This window comes from Macrobrachium rosenbergii, chromosome 12, assembly GCF_040412425.1.
Source record: "Macrobrachium rosenbergii isolate ZJJX-2024 chromosome 12, ASM4041242v1, whole genome shotgun sequence".
Classification (NCBI taxonomy): Eukaryota; Metazoa; Arthropoda; class Malacostraca; order Decapoda; family Palaemonidae; genus Macrobrachium; species Macrobrachium rosenbergii.
In genome coordinates this window covers 98,676,223-98,694,272 of record NC_089752.1, presented here as the reverse complement: position 1 = coordinate 98,694,272, position 18,050 = coordinate 98,676,223, and the positions used below count along the sequence as shown (strand labels likewise).

The following is an 18,050-nucleotide window of genomic DNA, read 5'->3' as shown; positions in this document are numbered from 1 at the left end:
GCAGAAAATACTTCAGGTCCTAATGAAAGGCATCATAATCCAGTACCCAACTTACAAAATTACAAATGGTATGTAATCATTATGTTATGGTGCAATTTAAAGCAAAAAAGGCACCAAATGATGAAAATAATTACAGGAAAAATTCTGAATGAGAAAATAGAAATGAACCTTAATGAAGAGGATTAAGACCTTGAAAACGGTGATTCTGGGAAATCAAAGTGTTGAATCAATGACAGGTGTACATAAAAAAGAGAGAAAAATGTATGTTGTACTATGCATATGACTGGGGATGTGAAGTAAAGGCTTTTCAGTCTTAATTATAAAAGTGTGTAGAATTAAGGCAATATGTGGTTTATGGAGTTGTGATGAAACACACATGGAGGCAAAAATATGCTGTCATTTTTGAAGGATACAACCTTGGTCTTAGTAAAAGGTCAGGCAAGCTGGAAGGATTGGGAATTATACACAAGCAGCCAGCTGAGGAATGGTGTAGAGATAATACATACCAGCCTTACCTTACTCCTTGAACAGTTTGTAAAGTGGTACATAGTAAATGCCAACCACTGTGATTTTGACAAGGACTGAACATGCAACACACAAATAGTCTAACTACACTGGTTTCCCCTTTGAATCTAGTGAGCATGTGTTTCCTTTAGTTACACAAACTAGTTGCTCTGGCACTAGTCTTGAGCATTTCCTCAACTAGGAATAACAGGAGATAAAATGGTAAGATGTATAACAAAAGTATCAAAAGGTTTTGATTGAAATCTCAACAAATAGGCATCTGTCAACCTTATTTTACTGAAATGAATCTTAAAAGAAAAAATTAGGTGGTATGCAAGAACTGAACATTAACTTGATGCAAATAAGAATTGGAGCTAGAGCTGGCATTTCACACAAAGATTGGCTTACTTTGCATAACTACACAAGTGGCATAATTTCATAATTATACACAGCTAGACGAAACTACTTCAGTAACAAAAGACACTGAGCTGGGGAAAATTAAAACAGACAACATATAATACACATGTAATAACAAATTGAGATTCGTATGTAATACAAATAGGTATATATTAAAATACTTCTAGATTGTGATTTCATTTCAATAAAATGACATCAAAATACAAATCAATACAGTACTTCAATAAAATGACATCAAAATACAAATCAATACAGTACTTCTTAAAGGCCAATTGTATTCTCAGATTAAACTCCACTAAACAAGGGCTAACTGAAATATGGCTTTAATTTTTCTTAAAAATAAGATGTATAAATTAGTATAAAAAATACTTGGAATCCCCTTGAGAGCAAAATGAATAAACATCTATACAATTTCAATTTGTAAAAAATATTGCGTGTAATCATAACATATTGCTCTGTTAAGTATCACAGTAAGCTTTCCATCACCAATAATAGCCTTGAAATGCAAAATCATCTCCAATAATAATAATTTAATGTATAACAAACATTTCATTTTCTGCATATCAAGAGTCAACAATATATCTTACTGTATTTCCATTGTTTGTGACAGCCCAATTGTGAACACTTCCTGATTCTCTACTACTCCAGATGATGTTTTTGTGATCAGGTATAGGTCAGTTTAAATATAAGTGGTAGGAACTCAAGATTATAAAGTATGAATGTTTCAAGAAAACTATACAGGCATATAAACATTATTTGCAACCTAAAATAATACCCTAGGTAAATATTTGTGAAGAGGGTACCAGATAAAAATCTAAAAGGTATTTCGAGTTTTAGTTTGTAACTGAATACTGTTATTAAAAATATTAAAATGTTAAAATGAAGTTAATTTTACAGGAAAACTAACACAGTAAGTTGAACTGTGCACAGATGGCAATGTAGAATAAGTGGCTTCATTATATGGTTGTCTCTGAGTATTCATGAACGTAGAAAAAAAGTTAATATAATCTCAATAATAACTGATCTTCACCCAGTTAATAATAATATACAGTATCAAGGAAGGGTACAACATGTTCTCCAATCCAAATGTTTTTTATCCTCAAAACAAATGTAAGCATCAAAGTAATCCATGTAATTGCTCAGAATTTCATGGTCCTTCCCTATGTCATAACTAGAGGGAGTATTTAAATAATTAAGAATACATTTTGAGGAAAAAACATTCTGCACCATAAGATTTGAGGTAATGCTCATCAGGCCTTACATCAATCACAAATCTGTTTTCCTGTAGAGTCTCCCAGGTTAAAAAAAATGCATCAGCACTTTCTTTGCTATAGACAAAACCAGGTCATAAAGAACTGCTCATAAGTATAAATAATATGAAAATGCTACAATATCGTAAAGACTTGTATGATGAATTATATCTTTTCTGAATATTGCAGTCTTAAAAGTTGTCAAATTCTTAATCTAAAAATGCCAAAAAATAAAATCTTAGGAAGCCAATTGTCTAGAAGACAACTACAATTTCAAATGAACTTGTAACCATGAAGATCAACAACTTTGTAACATTTTCCAAGGCAAAATTCTTCTTCGTACCAAGTTCACGTACACAGTACTCTTTATGCATAATCATATCAGATATGATTAAATCTTTAAAGTATGCACCAGTGATATCCAACAATAACTGATACCTCATTTTCAATTAAGAGAAGATATCAACAACAACCACTATTCACAAGATCACAGACCACAGTAGTGTATCAAAATCTTAATTCACCACACCCACTAGGTTACAGTTTTTCTCAGCTGTGGGATGAACTATTTGGGTAATTCAGTAAATGAGTTCTTGAACCCCTTTGGGAAATTGTCCCTGCTTCAGGATCAGAATAATGAATAGGACTAAGGCTTGAAAGTCTTTGAGGTGATGAACTTGAAGCAGCTGAAGAATTCATTGGTGACATCGGAGTGTTGGGTGCACTAACTTGTGGTGTTACTGTCCTATGAGGCTGACCAACGTACTGTCCATCAATGGCATTACGAAGCTGCAGAATATGAATAATTAATTAGCTTAAGAGCGAGCCACAAAAAAGTTGTCTTCAAACATACTGCAAGAGTCAATATTCATCCAATAGAAATATACTCAAGTCACAAAATGTAAAAAAATTAACTCACTTCCTTTAGAGCAACCACACCTATCAAGCGCCCAATTGCAGTTACATAGGCATGATTAATGCCCAGCATAGAGAACATTGAATGAACACGCAAAAGAGATGTCCTCTCCACCAACTGGAATGGAGCTGGGTCTATGTGGCATTTTGTGAAGTCCACCTGAAATACAAAACACACTATCGTACATAAACTACTAAAATATTCAGTAGGGAATAACAATCTCATTATTTATACAATATGTGAGACTAGATTTACTTGCATGTACTTCCAGATCTATATTTGGAAATGTTGACTTACATTACTCATAAAAGGTTATGAGTTAAATTATTCATGTGCTTAGTATACATAGTACAGTATATGGATAAACTATTAAACTAAATTCATGGACCTGAGGGTGAAATTATGACCTCCATGAATGACTGATGTGTACAGTATTCAAAATTTTGGTGAAAATACTGTGTATATTTTTTTACATAAAAGAGGAAATGTGTTTAGCAACCAGGAAGCAATGTTTAACAGAATGCAGATGCAAAGTACTGTAATACTTTTCAACACAAAAATATCTAAAATATCACAGAACATTACCACTCTAAATTATGAGACACAGGCCGACTACAGTATTGAGATCCAGTTTACCAATAAATAAATTTACCATGATTCATTAATGTAACTCGAGATGAGTTTCAGTGCAGTTTTTGCTTTATATAACTACTCGCCTCAAAAGATAAAGCCCCCAGTGTAAACACTAAAGGACTCCAGGTGTAAGGCTCGGAGTCAGGTTTCAATATAGTGCACAGGGCATAAATAGCAAAACACAAACAGTACTTGATGCTTGAAAAGTGCTATGCTGTTCTAAATCTCAAAGTAAATATATTCAGGACAACCCTCTGAAATGTTAGGCATTGGGAAATATAAGGAAAAAGTACCTTATCTCCTAGCATTGAAGATGGACCCAAAGTTTTGGGAGCATATTCAGGAAAAAATACATATACTGTACCTATAAAGGCAAGTAAACGGTAAAAACTTTACTTTCAGACGTTATGGGGTCTGCCTTTCATAAAATATGCATTTTTCTGAATTACAGTCAGAATTTCTGCCTAATGTAATGACTCTGAAAACCCTAGCCTATCTTCTCTTATTTTCTCTGTGGGGCATTTGTCTTGTACTGTAAATTTAGCCTTTTAAAGATATCTTACAGAATTCTATTTACACAGTATGGCATATGACAGTTTTTTTTTATTACAGCAGCAAAACACTATCGATACTTAAGTAAAGTAATTGTACCATATGAACAAACTACTGCAATTTTCAAATGTTTCACTGACTAATTTAAAATATTCTCTTTACTGATACATGTACTGTAATTTTATGTAACATATAAAACAAAAATCATTACAGTGTCAAAATGTATCATAGTTGAACACACAATTGTACAAGTGAACTTCCCTACTCAAAAAATATCTAGCTGTCTGACTTCCCTGAAGTCTTTCATTCTTAACTCCTACTTTCATATACATCTATACTACTAAGATTGTTGTGACTTAAGTTTGTAACTGTATCAAATCAAACGTCTATTAGCCTGCATATTACTTTGCTGATATTGTAATTTTAATTCTAGTGAAGATATTTTGCAATGCTGATACCTATCAAGTCAAAGTAAAGTTGCATGATAAGCACACTTACAGTATATGCAGGAAACACACTTATATGCAGAAAACACAACTTCATCATGTTGACGATTGCGTAGCGAAAGGGGAAAGTTGATGAAAGCTAAGGAAGCCCGAAGCTCAGTTGAGACATAATGACAGAAGCTTATTGATTAGGTTTTACAAGGTTGAAGCTAGTTACTTATTACATTGGTATATTATACAAAACTAATTTTCAGTCATTTGTATGAAACACACTTCATGCTCAGCTCTTATATCTTTCTAGTCTAACTAAACTATAAATGACCATAGTTTTTACTCAGGCTAGGATTTGTTACTTTCCACTAAAACCAAATGCTCATAGCCTGTAGGTTAAACTTGCCCATTTGACCTTCACATTATAAGACTCGCCATGAAGTTCCTAGGCATAATTTAATTCATACAGTATAGAAAAATGCACCTTTTACAAGCTGGTAAATATGTGAAAGTACATAAAAAAGATTCTTTACCTCTTTTGACAGTTCACTGAGTTCCCAAACTGCTCTTTCTTCTTCTGTCAGATCCAGAATAGGTTTCTTCTGCAATAAAAAATGAAAAATAGTTTATGAAATTTTGTCCAATAACCTTACAAAAAAAAAGATCAATATAGAATATCTAAAGCCTGAACTAATACTGTATTCCAACAAAATTTTGTGAAATATTAAAAACAAAATATCAATTTCATGTTAGTAAATGATACCGTTTATTATATAAATGCAATTACAGCGAGTAGCCACAAAAACTTTCAGGCAGCTTGCACTAGAGATGAAAAAATCAAACTTACTGTTCATTATGTAACAAAGGCCAATCTTGTAAACTTCAATACACTCATTAAAATTGCACATATCCATGAACTGTATACAAAAGTGGTTTATAAACCACTAAGAAAGATTAGAACTTGTACAGTATATAAAAATAGTCTTCAGTGCTGGAAATTTTCATAAAAATTCCATCAAAATGTGCCATGAGCTTAATCACTCTAATACATTACCTAAATCAGAATCATGTTAGGGAGATGATTAGTAATGTTACTAAACTAAAGGTTATAAACTACAGTAAAGCCATAATAAAGTTACGTATACATAAAATGAAAAAAAGCCGAGGTACACGGAACGGCTAAGATATACCCCTCAATAAATGTAACAACCTAATATACTATAATTAAAAAGTATAATCACACAATTTACAAAACAGTATATCTAACCTGTTAAGAAACTGCAGGAATAGTAAACACCAGTGCAAATAGTATGTAGCTACAGTAAACCCACCGTATTCGCGGGGGATGCATACCACACCCCCCGCGAATAGCTAAAATCCGTGAATACTTAAAACCCCTCTAAAAATGCTTAGAACTGCCTATTTTGATAGTTCAAACACTAAAAAAACTAAAAATGCTTATACCTGAGTATTTTAACAGTTTTATCACAAGAAGTGGATTTAGTCATGAAAATACAGTAATTAGTGAATATTTCTCAGTGTAAAATACCACGAATGGGCGAATTTTCCACAAATAATGTGTACAGTATATATGTTCCATAGAGAAATCCACCAATAGGTGAGACCGCGAGTATGGGTGGTTTATTGTACCTTTAAGGAATGATCAATTTTTGTACAAATTAGATCAGAGTTGAAAAGCTTTTCATGGCAACAGTTGCTGAACCTGACCTAATTTGTCTCAAAGTTATACAGTATCACCTAATGAAAACAACCTGCTAACTCTCAAGATATCCTGCTACTGCACACACATTTTATTAACTAAGAGTGAAATCATAACTTCCTTCCCACTTTATCAGTACAGGTAACAAGAAAAAAAATATAGAACTTTTGTTCAACTGCTTGCTTGAGAGACAGTCAACTACATTTTAATAGCAAATCCATACTATACTTACAGCATTTTCTTTCTTCTTAGACTTGAATAAGGAGATTTGGGAAAGTTTAAATTCCATAGAGCTGGCTGTTTCCATTTTCATCTTGCGCACCTTTTCAAAGGCACTACGAAGCCTAAAAAAGATATTTAATCATTTTAATTTTTAAATAAAGTATCACCACAACACAACCAATTAAAAACATGGCAACTAGTACAATAACAACCCTGGGAGATATATGTATTCTTATAATAAATGAGTTTGAGACCACCATGTCCCCTTTCTAGACTCATAAGGTTTGCCTGAAGTATTTATTCTAGGATATGTGTATTGCAGGAAGTTAAAGCTGGACAGCTAGGTGGGATGAGACTAAGGGGATGGGCGATATGCATAAGACAGGCAGCAATGCAATTTGGGGTGCAAAGATGCTGTGAAGAACCTTTAGTAACATCCACAGAGTAGCATGCAAGGCAACACAGAATATATTAAAGATATATATAATGCACATGCAATGTACTTGTACTTTATATTCGTGTAGCCAGATTATTCATATCTAAGGAAGAATTGTGCACTGAATTATGTGACTAATTAATGTACACAATATGAGTACAGTACATCAGAATTACTGGTCACTATATTAGCTCTACATGATACAAACTAAGACTTAGTATACCATATCAAGCAATGCACAAGTTCAGTAATAATGATACAGTTGTGTACATATTAATGCATGTTCATAAAACTTATCCATACCTTTTATATGCCATAAATAACAAATGTGAGCTGTACATATTTACTTATATTTACTGTACATTGCTTTGTATAAAAACGCTAAGAAAAAATTATTCAAGATATAAAGGATTAATATAGCATACAAGTTATAAGCTAAAGTTATGAGCAAAGATAAAATCTACCAATTACTGTATATATGACAGGTAGAGAAGGAAAGGAGAAAATGATAGTAGAAAAATTGGGAAAATAAGCAAAACAACTGGTACACTGCACCTGTTGTTTAGATCATGTGGTTGGCATTCCAGGTTTGATTTAACTTTTTAATTACTAGTTTACATAAGAATAGACAATGAAACCAGGACCAATAAGGGGTCTTGAGGTCAGGAAATGGCTAAGGGATACAAATTCATTAAAAGTAAAGTTATGTCAAATTCCCATTCAATCATACATAATTTCAGAAGTAATGCTGGCATTAATTGTAACTAATAACTTATAAAAGCAAATATGATGAAGACAGGGTCTGATTTCTTTTTACATGTCTCTCATCCATAAAAGGGGATGATTACACCTTTTGCTTTCTTTACATATGCATATGTAATGGCTTGCCAGTGAATATAAAAGGTAAGGGTAATGATAAGATACATTTGGAGAATTGCAGACACATTCAATATCACATCTTGGAAAAAACCCATTTGAATACTTTTGCCCTTTACCTTTAAGATTAAGTTCATAAGATGTTGATATTCATGCAAGAACAATACTACAATTAATACCTCTAAGCATGAAGTATTAATAACATCTTTGTAGTTATGGTACAAATACCTTGTTGCTATCAGGCAGCATTGTATATTGTATTTTTTCACACTGGAGTCAAGAGAGATCATGTAAACTGTATACCTGTACTTTCAAATACTATAATCAAATATAGCATTACAAATGTAAAGTGTATGATGAGTTTCTAGCTATTAGCTAGTCAGTGCAGCTGGGTATGACTATTTCATGCTCATGATCCATTTATTACACCAGCTACTAATGTAATCTGCAGTGAATACATAGACTGGCAGTTACTTCATTTTGCACCTAGGGTGAGGAAATAACTCATAATAGTTGAAATATTACAGGAGGTTTGATGTTAATCCAACACCATAGTGCACTTTAACCAAGATCACAGGTATCTCTCTTGTACTGTACTTTGTTGTTTTCTATCTTTCTAGATTTTTTTTTCATCTTTTCTGTATACTGTACTTCTTTATTCATGCTGAGCATGCATCAGTTATGCTGGCACTACAGCTTTTATGGTATGAGAGAGAGATTCTTAGCAAATGCAAGTAAAACAGTATGAGAGAGAGAGATTCTTAGCAAATGCAAGTAAAACAAGCTTATAAATTACAACTTTACATCCTAGTAACATCCAGACTTGAAAATGATCTTACCTAATTTCATGGCTTCTCCTGCTATCATCTATAGTTACTTCTATTGTTGTTTCTTCCTCACTTAGTAAGCATAAAAGATATTCTACAGCTATTAAATGTTCATTTTAATAATGTCCCTGCTCAAGTTCTGTTCTTTTCCAACTAAAAATTTTTCAGTAAATTACAAAAAGAGGAAAAAAGACAATAGAAGACTGTGTTATAAGAAACTTGAAAGTGTACTGAAAGATCTAAAATACCACATCTCACATTTTGATTTGCCCCTTGTGCTAAGTTTATTTAGTGTTAAATATAATTATTGAACTTAAACTAATCATTCTCTCTGCAAGAGTTTGCACAGTACTTTGGCTTTGCTTAGTGTACTTGTGAACTTGAAGGCAAAGTCATCCTCTTGTGGAGTTTGTAAAGCTCCATGTATTTGCTTAGTGACAAGACTTTCATATCCTCTTTAATCATGTTCTTCAAAAAACAAGTACACACAAGGCACATACAGTATAAATTTAGCTCATCTAATATACAAAGATATGGAAGCCAAGCCAATTTATTGTAATTAATACCATAAACCACAGACAGAAAGTTAACACTGGTGCATAAAATTAAATATATTCAGTGTACTTATCTGGCATCCAGTATATACAATGTTCACCAAAAGGCATCTAAAAATTATGCATAATGAGGTTTAACATTATGTACAGTACAATAAAAAAAAAAAGTAGTAGAAATGATTTATCACAAGAGACATCTAAATGTGCACATTTCTTTCTCCATAGGAGTATACACTGTATATGCCGGCATATAAGGCAACCTTTTAACCTTAAAAAATCTCCTCCAAAATGAGGGGTCATCTTATATGCCAAGTATAAAAAAGCAAACCTTAAATCCTGCCAAGATTTTTAGTGAAAGGGTAACCCCTGAAGTTTCGGTAGTTGTGTCAATAGTTAACTACCATCACGACTATCAACACTGTAAACAAAACACTGTAATAACAGTAAAAACTGCAGGTAATTCAAGTGACTCACTAGTAACACAACTATCGATACTGTAAACAAAACAACTGTAATTATGGTAATTACTGAAGGTAAGTACCATAATTAGATGTTAGGATGAGCGAGCTCTCACTTTGTTACTAGCTTTATCCAGGTTACCATTATTATAAGGTGGTAATATTAGACAATTTTGTTACTGATACTTATTATACAATGCACTTTTAACACAGATAATTTTAAGTTATCGAAAGGGTAAATCAGGGTAATATAGCTTTCTTGTTTATGAAACATAGCCATGTTGTTTACTAAAGGCCAATATTTCCTTGGTGGTATTTTATAATCAGACTAAAGGGTTTTGTGATAACAATAGTTCCCCGGTTATCCTTAATATTGGGGTTCTTTCCAATTTTAAAGGAATACATTCATGCGGATCTACTTCCAACAGGTATTACTCTTCTGATAGTGATGTTACAGGTGTTGAGCATTTGTCGTGATGTTTACCGTATATTTTTCCTAAGGGAATACATAGTATCTTTTCGTAAGGTAAGCTTTGCCATACATTTTAAAATCTTGAAGATACTGATTTTACACATTTTTGTTATGAAAATTCCAATAATTATTGATTTTATTCATGTACCAGCTAACTGACATCAGTTGATAGTGTTATTTAATTTAATAAACTGGGGATCGTCTTATACAGCGAGCAAACTGTACCTCCAAACCTGCATTTTTACATGAAAAATGGATGGTCGTCTAATACACCGCGTCGCCTTATACCCCGGTATATATGGTATCGCAAGATGCCTTACAGAACAAACTTCAATAAGCATTCACAAATAATTGCAACTATAGAATTAAATGTCGGATATTTCACTTACTATACGTATTCATCATGAAATGCCAGTGCAATCTATTTAAAACCATTTTAATATATGAAATAATGCTAGTGCTTTTTATCATCCACTGTGCTCTAAAAATTCTGATAACCTCTATTCTGCATAAAGGACAATATTCAGTCAAGTTTGCATCAGTCTTCCAAGCATAATATTGTCTATAGTGAGCCTTATTTAAATACATTAAAGAATTTCAGTTTATAGTAATTAGTAAAAAACAACTGTGCGCCATTATATATTATGTAATGAAAGTGAAATGATCACTAGATTTTGTAGTTGGGAGAGTAACTGAGATGCCATGTAAATGGGACTGAGATGCAGTAGAGTACCTGATCAAATGTTCTATCCAATAATCATTATACTGTACACCATTATCCACGATTTTGAGACTTGGCATCAATTTTTACTTAATGTCTTAAATGCTTTTTCAATTTTTATTAAGTTTTCTGGTGTAACACTGATGAAATCAGTAATTACTGGGTCCATTTCTAATTGCCTACAAAAAAACCTAAAGTGGTGACTACAAGTACTAAATTTCTATCAATAATTTTTTCCTTCATTTAAAACATTTGTCCTGAGTTTTCAGTGTTAAAGTTATAAATAGTTATGTCTATGTATGTTGAATCAAAGTTGACACTTTGAATTTTTTTATTAAATGCCACATCCTCAGTATGTTGAAATATCTGACTTCTCACATTAATCACTCCTTTTCTCCCATCTCCAAATTTCAAACTGTTTCTTTTCTTTTCCTAATCCCAAAACCCTTTAGTTTACTTTCCTCAGGAGGTAGGTTTGTTGTCTTCTGAGGGGACGTTTTTAATGACTTTGACCTAAATCTGTCTTTTTTCCCTTCATCGGGGTTAGAAAATGTCTTACTGTCCAATATGTTAGAAGTTTTCATGACAAGACAGTTCTAGAATATGATAAAGACTACTGCTTAAGTATTTATCAGCAAGCAATATTGACATGCATATGCCAAGTTAACCTAAACAAAGTTGATTAGGCTTTTCATAAGTGGTATCATAGTTGTAGTTTGATTTATCTTCTGCATGATATTCACATCTGATATTTGTAAATACTGTATATAGTTTGTTAAATGCATTTAAGGTTACTATCATGTTTGGATGTTTTCTAGCACGCTTGGAATCTTTATGCTATTTTATCAGTTAACACTGTATACCATCAGTAGTCAGCTTATGAAACTCGTTTCCTATTTATCAGTCCATCCTTGCTGATCACTGATTAAATTCAGGACTCTAAAAATACTGTAATTTCTAATACAGTAGTACATGCTTCATGGTTCAGTAAATATGCTGGTGTTTAATAGTTGATCAATAAGACTAAAAACTTAAAGAAAAGTTTTCAGACAATTTGTGGTAGTTTTACACGCTTGCATCAATAATCGCAATGCTGTACCAGACTGTTGGCTTGAAAATTAAGACCATGAGTATTTGAGTGACAATTGTACGTAATACATAAAACCCAACTACTGTACTTATACTGTATGGCTTTTACATATATGAATGCTCTTTTTTTTTAAAGACAGATGGTCTCTTGAATGCTGCACATAATAGTCACACTCTTTGTATATAGTATTTGTTCTTTATAATACTTTATCTTTTAAAAAACTGCTGTTTCTAGTCATAATAATCATGGCACAAACGTGAATTGAAAATGCAATATTGTACAATTTGGATATAATATTACAATACCAATAAAGTGATACTGTTTATACAGTACAATATGACTTTTTTCATAGCAATTATGTACGCTATCTGTTACTGACAAATGCTATACGATTAGAAACAAATTCAAAATGGTATGAGCTTACCTAATATCACAAGTGGGTCTTTCATCTCCTGTACTTGTTTCATCTCTTAGTAAGCATTAAAAGCAAAAGAATAACATATACAGTAGTTCACAATACTATCATTTAAAAAAAATACTGTGGACTTCCATCAAAGTCACTGTACTGTAAATGTGCAATAAGCAGTTTATGACAGGAACATAACCCATTACAGGTTTTTCTAAAGTCTTGTAGTACTGTCTCCATAGAGCCTATGAATATATTACAAATGCCAACACTAAATCATAGATCAATTGTATCTTACAAATCTCGTCCAAACCTCATTAATGTAAGAATAGACAAAATTTAAGGTAATCCTTTCTGATTTTTTGCATGGCTTCATATTTGAAAAGTAAATAAATTATAAAAACAAAGCATGTTGATGCCCAACTCCCTCCTCAATTTTGAACTTGATGGTATTACACCTTACGTGAAAATCATGACAATCCATTGTCCCAAAGGCCTGACAGCTTTGTAAAATGCAGCATAAGTAAAACTTAAATTCATGAAGTGGCTACCATATATTGTAAGTACTCAAAAGAAACCCTACAAAATTGTAGAGTAAATCACCCAGACTTTTGAGATACTGCATTACTGCATTACCTTTATAGTATACTTTAGATAAACCAGTGAAAATCTATACAAAATCAAATAAATTGCCACTTACTTTGTGTCACCAACAGTGATTGTTTGATATGGGGTTTCTGGAGGAGATGCTACAGGAGTAGTTGTAGATCCTAAACTAAATGAATTTCTTCTTTTCAAAATGCCTTTCTTTGGTGATGTGACTGATTCTGGGGCCTTTGTATCTTTCTCTTCCTTTCCATCAGTAGTAGAATCACCCTAGAAATGAAAAAGCATTTTAGATACAGACTTGGATTAATTCTTGGTAAGAAAAACTGAAAATCACTATCATACTAGTACAGTACAGGTACACAAAATTATATGGTAACTTCAAAAGATAACATTAATTTGTGTTTTTCCTAGGTATAAACACTTTTGCCTTTTATATGAGAATATTTCTCAGCACAGGCTGGAACTGTTGTTGAACCTGGTAATGAGGATGTTAACTGGTGGTTAGGGGGGTGAGTACGGGAATACCCCTCACTCAACATCTGTCAAAAGTCACTTATTCATTTGGCCACAGGGACAAAGCAGGGTGGTTGAGGTGGGAGTATGTTATACAGGTTCTGGTTTGCATACAGTACTTGGGAAGACTACGAATTTGTATTTCCTGTAGAAATACAAACCATTACCTTTTACACAGGAGACTTGCTCCTTTGGTGGGATGTAATTTGACTGGAGTTGAATCCTATCCAGAGATTTCATGCTCTAAGTCGGGTCTGACATACGGGATGAAGGGTCACCCTAGCACACTTCACACCTCTGAAGGACACTTTCTTGAAAACAAAAACTCACAAAAACAAAACACATGTTCAACTTAACAGTCAGAGGAAGCCCAGCAAATGTCCTCACATGATAGTGGCTGCAGAAAAAGTGGCTACTGTAGTGATGGAAAGTGAGTGAGGGTTATTCCACATCTTACCATACCCATATTGCCAGTTAAAACCTTGTTACTAAGTTAAACAACTACTGCAGCTTGCACTAAGGAATATTTATATATAAAAGACTCTAGTTTGTATTCTGCACGAACAATTACATTTTACATTTAACCATTTTAATATATTTTTAATACATTTTGTAATATAAATACTGTATTTACACTGCACTGCAGGAAAAGTAAATTTTTAAGGTATACATTAATAACTGATACAGCATACTGTGCATTAATGGTTAGTGGAAGAGAATACGCAAGGGTTCTGCATCAGAAATTTGGTTTTTCTCATATACAAAAAAAAGTTCAAAATTTTGACCTGAACCTCTCTAGACTGGTCATCATTACATAATAATTGGAAGCATTATTTTACTTTATTCTTATACAGTATACCATATTTAGAAAAAAAGGGGGGAAACACACATTTGTCATTGTCTACTGTTCACATTTAAGCCTTTTGTCATGATTTTACAAACCAAACGACTTACTGTTTCCAAATAAACAATTCTGACATTACGCACTAAAATGACAAGGGTAGTTTTGGCAAGCTCCAAGAGACATAGCCTGGGACTAATGCAAGCTCAGCCATATAGCCTAGCAAAACACATGATATAACACATTCATTACATAGCATATTCTACATAATGAAATGCAGATAGCCTAGAAAACTTAACTGTGGTACCAAACACAACACTACATTAGTAGTTAGCTCTCAGGTTTTAAAGCTAAGGAACAACCTACATCATGGCAAGCTAAGTATAGGTACAGTACTAACAAAAACTTCAACAACAGGCCTTGTTTAAAAAAAAAATTAACATCCTGTACTCAGCACATGGATACTGAAAAAAGAAAACAGAGATAACTCAACAAATTTTACGCAAAATTAAATATTAAAACATTTTATAACCTTAGGATATTATCAACACATACACAATGAAGCCAGGGCACTCCCACCAGTTCTGCTCTGTCAATGCTAATTGATTTATACTGCAATATTAAGTCTGACCACACATTTTTTCTATTTTTAATAGCAGCCCAGAGGAGACTGACTGAAACAAAAATTGCTGAAGATTAGTAGTACATAGTTACATAACAAAAGAAGACAATGGTGATAGTGACAAAATTATTACTTTGTGTGGTCAGTTCTAAATTCATTCTGATCATAGGACTCATGAAATACATAAGGCTACAGGTTCAAGAGTTAGAGAAGTATGGTTATGTAGTAGTTAAGGTTCTGGATGTTCAGACATCTGATTTTAAAACCACCAAGTTTGTGTGGATGCACTTTGTCACAATTACAAGAGTACAGTTCAATTCCTTTACATTTTCATATCTCTAGATAAAAATTATGTTATTGAAACCTAGAATATCAGCAGCCTTCATAACTGCAGTCTGCCATGGTTTCACAAAATTTATGAATGCTATTTGATAATATACGGTCAAAGAACAAATTGTAGATCAAATAATGCAAACTGAATGATAAAACTGTCTTGAAATACAAAAGCTGCCATTGTGTTGTAATTTCAGATCTCTTCAACTGGACTGATTCTTATATTGCACAAGAGAGAGAAAGGGGTTTAAATGATAAGGTGCATTTTGTGCATTACATCTCTGTTTGCTAATGTATTTACATTAAAAGTTATACAGTTTTCCCATATTCTTGGTACTGTATTTTAAGCCATTTATTTTAAGCATATGAGTGAGCAAGAGAGAAAAAGACAGAATTTATACTTTGCATGAATAATCAGCATTTTAAATGATCCCTACCATTTCCCTTTGGTCTTTTAATACCCAGTTTTCTATTGGGCTATTGTAATGACTTACAGAACTATGTTTTTTTACTCTCCTAGGTTTCCCATTTTACTTTTTCAAGTCATTTCATTTTAGAAAAAACACTGACATACCTTTCTTGGAACACCAGAAATAAACTTAACTCTTTGAAATTTTGGAGGAGGGTCCAAAAGTTATGCGGTAAAATACTGTTCTGGCTTACCTCTTATGAACTTGAAATATATTTCTTTTTACTGCTTGCTGTAAATTTATTTCCATGATACTGGACATTGCTGATTTTGGTTTAAAATTGTAACTGAATAAATAATATGTTATTCTAGTACAGTATTTTAAAAATAATAAAAAATATGTACATTGTAGTTAGACTGATGCATTGAAGATGGCCAAGAAAATGAAATTTCATGACTTTTCTTTAATGTTTTTTTAAACATACAAGAGAATTTTAAATTCTTTTTGCACCATGAGAGAGTATGATAAACTTTCCTTCCAATGACAGATATATTACTGCTTCTTATGCTTTTTAAAACATACAGCACAGTATAAAAAATCATAAAGGAAAAACAGACTGGTTTTATGATTGCCTACTTAAAACTGATTTAATGATAAATCTCTTCGAACAGTCTGTAGTTCATGGAAGATGGAGTGAAAATCTCCCAACACACTACAGTCATCATCCCAATGCTACCAAACATTAAAATATTTATGGCTAATTTTTATTTTTTACAGTTGATATCATTTGATGTCATTAGAATCTCAAGGGTTAAGCAAGGTCACAGAGGGCAACTCGGGGACTACTGTGGGCCATAAAAGCAGTTTTATAGGGTGCAAGAATACTCTCCATTCAGTTAAAGTCAATAGACCATTTCCCTATATGTACCAGCCACTTTCAAATTATAAATGTAGTCTAATTTATTTACTTAGCACTGGAAACATAAATCTAGAAATGATGTTACTCCAATATAAGCAGTTGGGGTTTCAGACAAAAATCTCTTTCAAACAATGTATCATTGAGAAAAGTCTTTCATTCTTTGCAAACCCTTACCTCCTGACCAGCTGTTCTGAAACCAGAAGAATCCAGAGAATTTGATCTCTTCAAAGTAGCCCTTCTTCTCAACTCTTTAACTGGATCCTTCTCTTTCCCAGAGGAGTGTTTCTTTCGTGATTTCCCTCCTTTTTTGCCCTTCTCAGGAGTAGTACTCTTGCCTTCACTGTCTTCTTCTGTTTTTGAGCCTCCATTTTCAACCTGTAATTTTTAACTAATTACATAAATGAAGAAACCCCTTAAAATACAATATTTCATTAGTCTCAGTTATCGGTTGTCTTCTCCAGTAGGAAAATGTAAACTCCTAGAACATATAGGTTATGTGTTAGATTCTTTAATTGTTTTTCAAGCCAAGTGTGGAATTACGACAAACAGTGATGTTACATTGACCACAGATATCCTCTTTCAAGGATATTCTATGAGTGCTGTGTTCCACTGTATAAGTTTTTTCTTAAAGGTGATTTTATATTTACACTGAATATGCAAAGCATTCCAATTTTCTTCAGTTTATCTTTCCATTAACTACAGTTCATCAATTGTTCAAGAGCTGCATAACTAATAATATGGTGGGGTGTTGACAAATCTAACAATAGAACTAACTTGAGTGATGGGCACTAAAAATGTGATTATTAAATATTGAGCTAACACTTAACAGACCTACTGCATCTGTAGTGGGAAAGCACACATATCAGTAAATCTGTGATATTTACATATTACAAAGGAGAGAAAATCTATGGCAGGCATTTCCAGTTCCCTATAATTTGTCAGGGTGTGAGTTGCTATTTAGGATAAAGTCATGAATACAAAATTGAATAAGGAAGAGGTATGCAAATCAGTATGAAAATAGGAAATCATTAAAACATTTCACTTGCAAAAATGACTGGGCTTTTGCTATTGCTCTTTAGTCAATTCTCGGCAAAGATTGTGTGTGTGTGCGTGGGATTGTCAATCCCTTGAAGGATGCATTTCATAAATATAGTGGTGAAATATTAGTGTTATGCAATAAGAAATTTTGACAAAATCATCCTCAGGTTAAAAGACTCAATGCTTACCAGCTTCTCTTAATAAATGGAAAGGTTTACATGACCAACATTACCTTATGTAGAAAACGGCTCCCTATCTGGAATTTCCTCTTGAG

General features: G+C 32.8%; 1 protein-coding gene across 14 annotated transcripts in view; it reads right to left on the bottom strand.

Moving 5' to 3' along the window:
• Positions 1 to 1,014: 1,014 nt before the first annotated feature.
• LOC136843780 (chloride channel protein 2-like) overlaps positions 1,015 to 18,050 on the bottom strand; it is a 258,922-nt gene continuing 241,886 nt past the window's right edge. For 7 of the 14 annotated variants that reach the window (XM_067112500.1, XM_067112501.1, XM_067112494.1 and 4 more), the window contains 8 exons: positions 16,913 to 17,113; positions 13,192 to 13,367; positions 12,510 to 12,554; positions 8,803 to 8,862; positions 6,662 to 6,773; positions 5,243 to 5,311; positions 3,091 to 3,246; positions 1,015 to 2,960 (listed from right to left, as the gene is read on the bottom strand). In XM_067112500.1, the coding sequence (XP_066968601.1) occupies positions 2,721 to 2,960; positions 3,091 to 3,246; positions 5,243 to 5,311; positions 6,662 to 6,773; positions 8,803 to 8,862; positions 12,510 to 12,554; positions 13,192 to 13,367; positions 16,913 to 17,113 (1,059 nt within the window). In that variant the 3' untranslated portion in view covers positions 1,015 to 2,720. The remainder of the gene's footprint in view (positions 2,961 to 3,090; positions 3,247 to 5,242; positions 5,312 to 6,661; positions 6,774 to 8,802; positions 8,863 to 12,509; positions 12,555 to 13,191; positions 13,368 to 16,912; positions 17,114 to 18,050) is intronic. The other 7 variants (XM_067112503.1, XM_067112498.1, XM_067112499.1 and 4 more) reach the window with 1 other exon arrangement.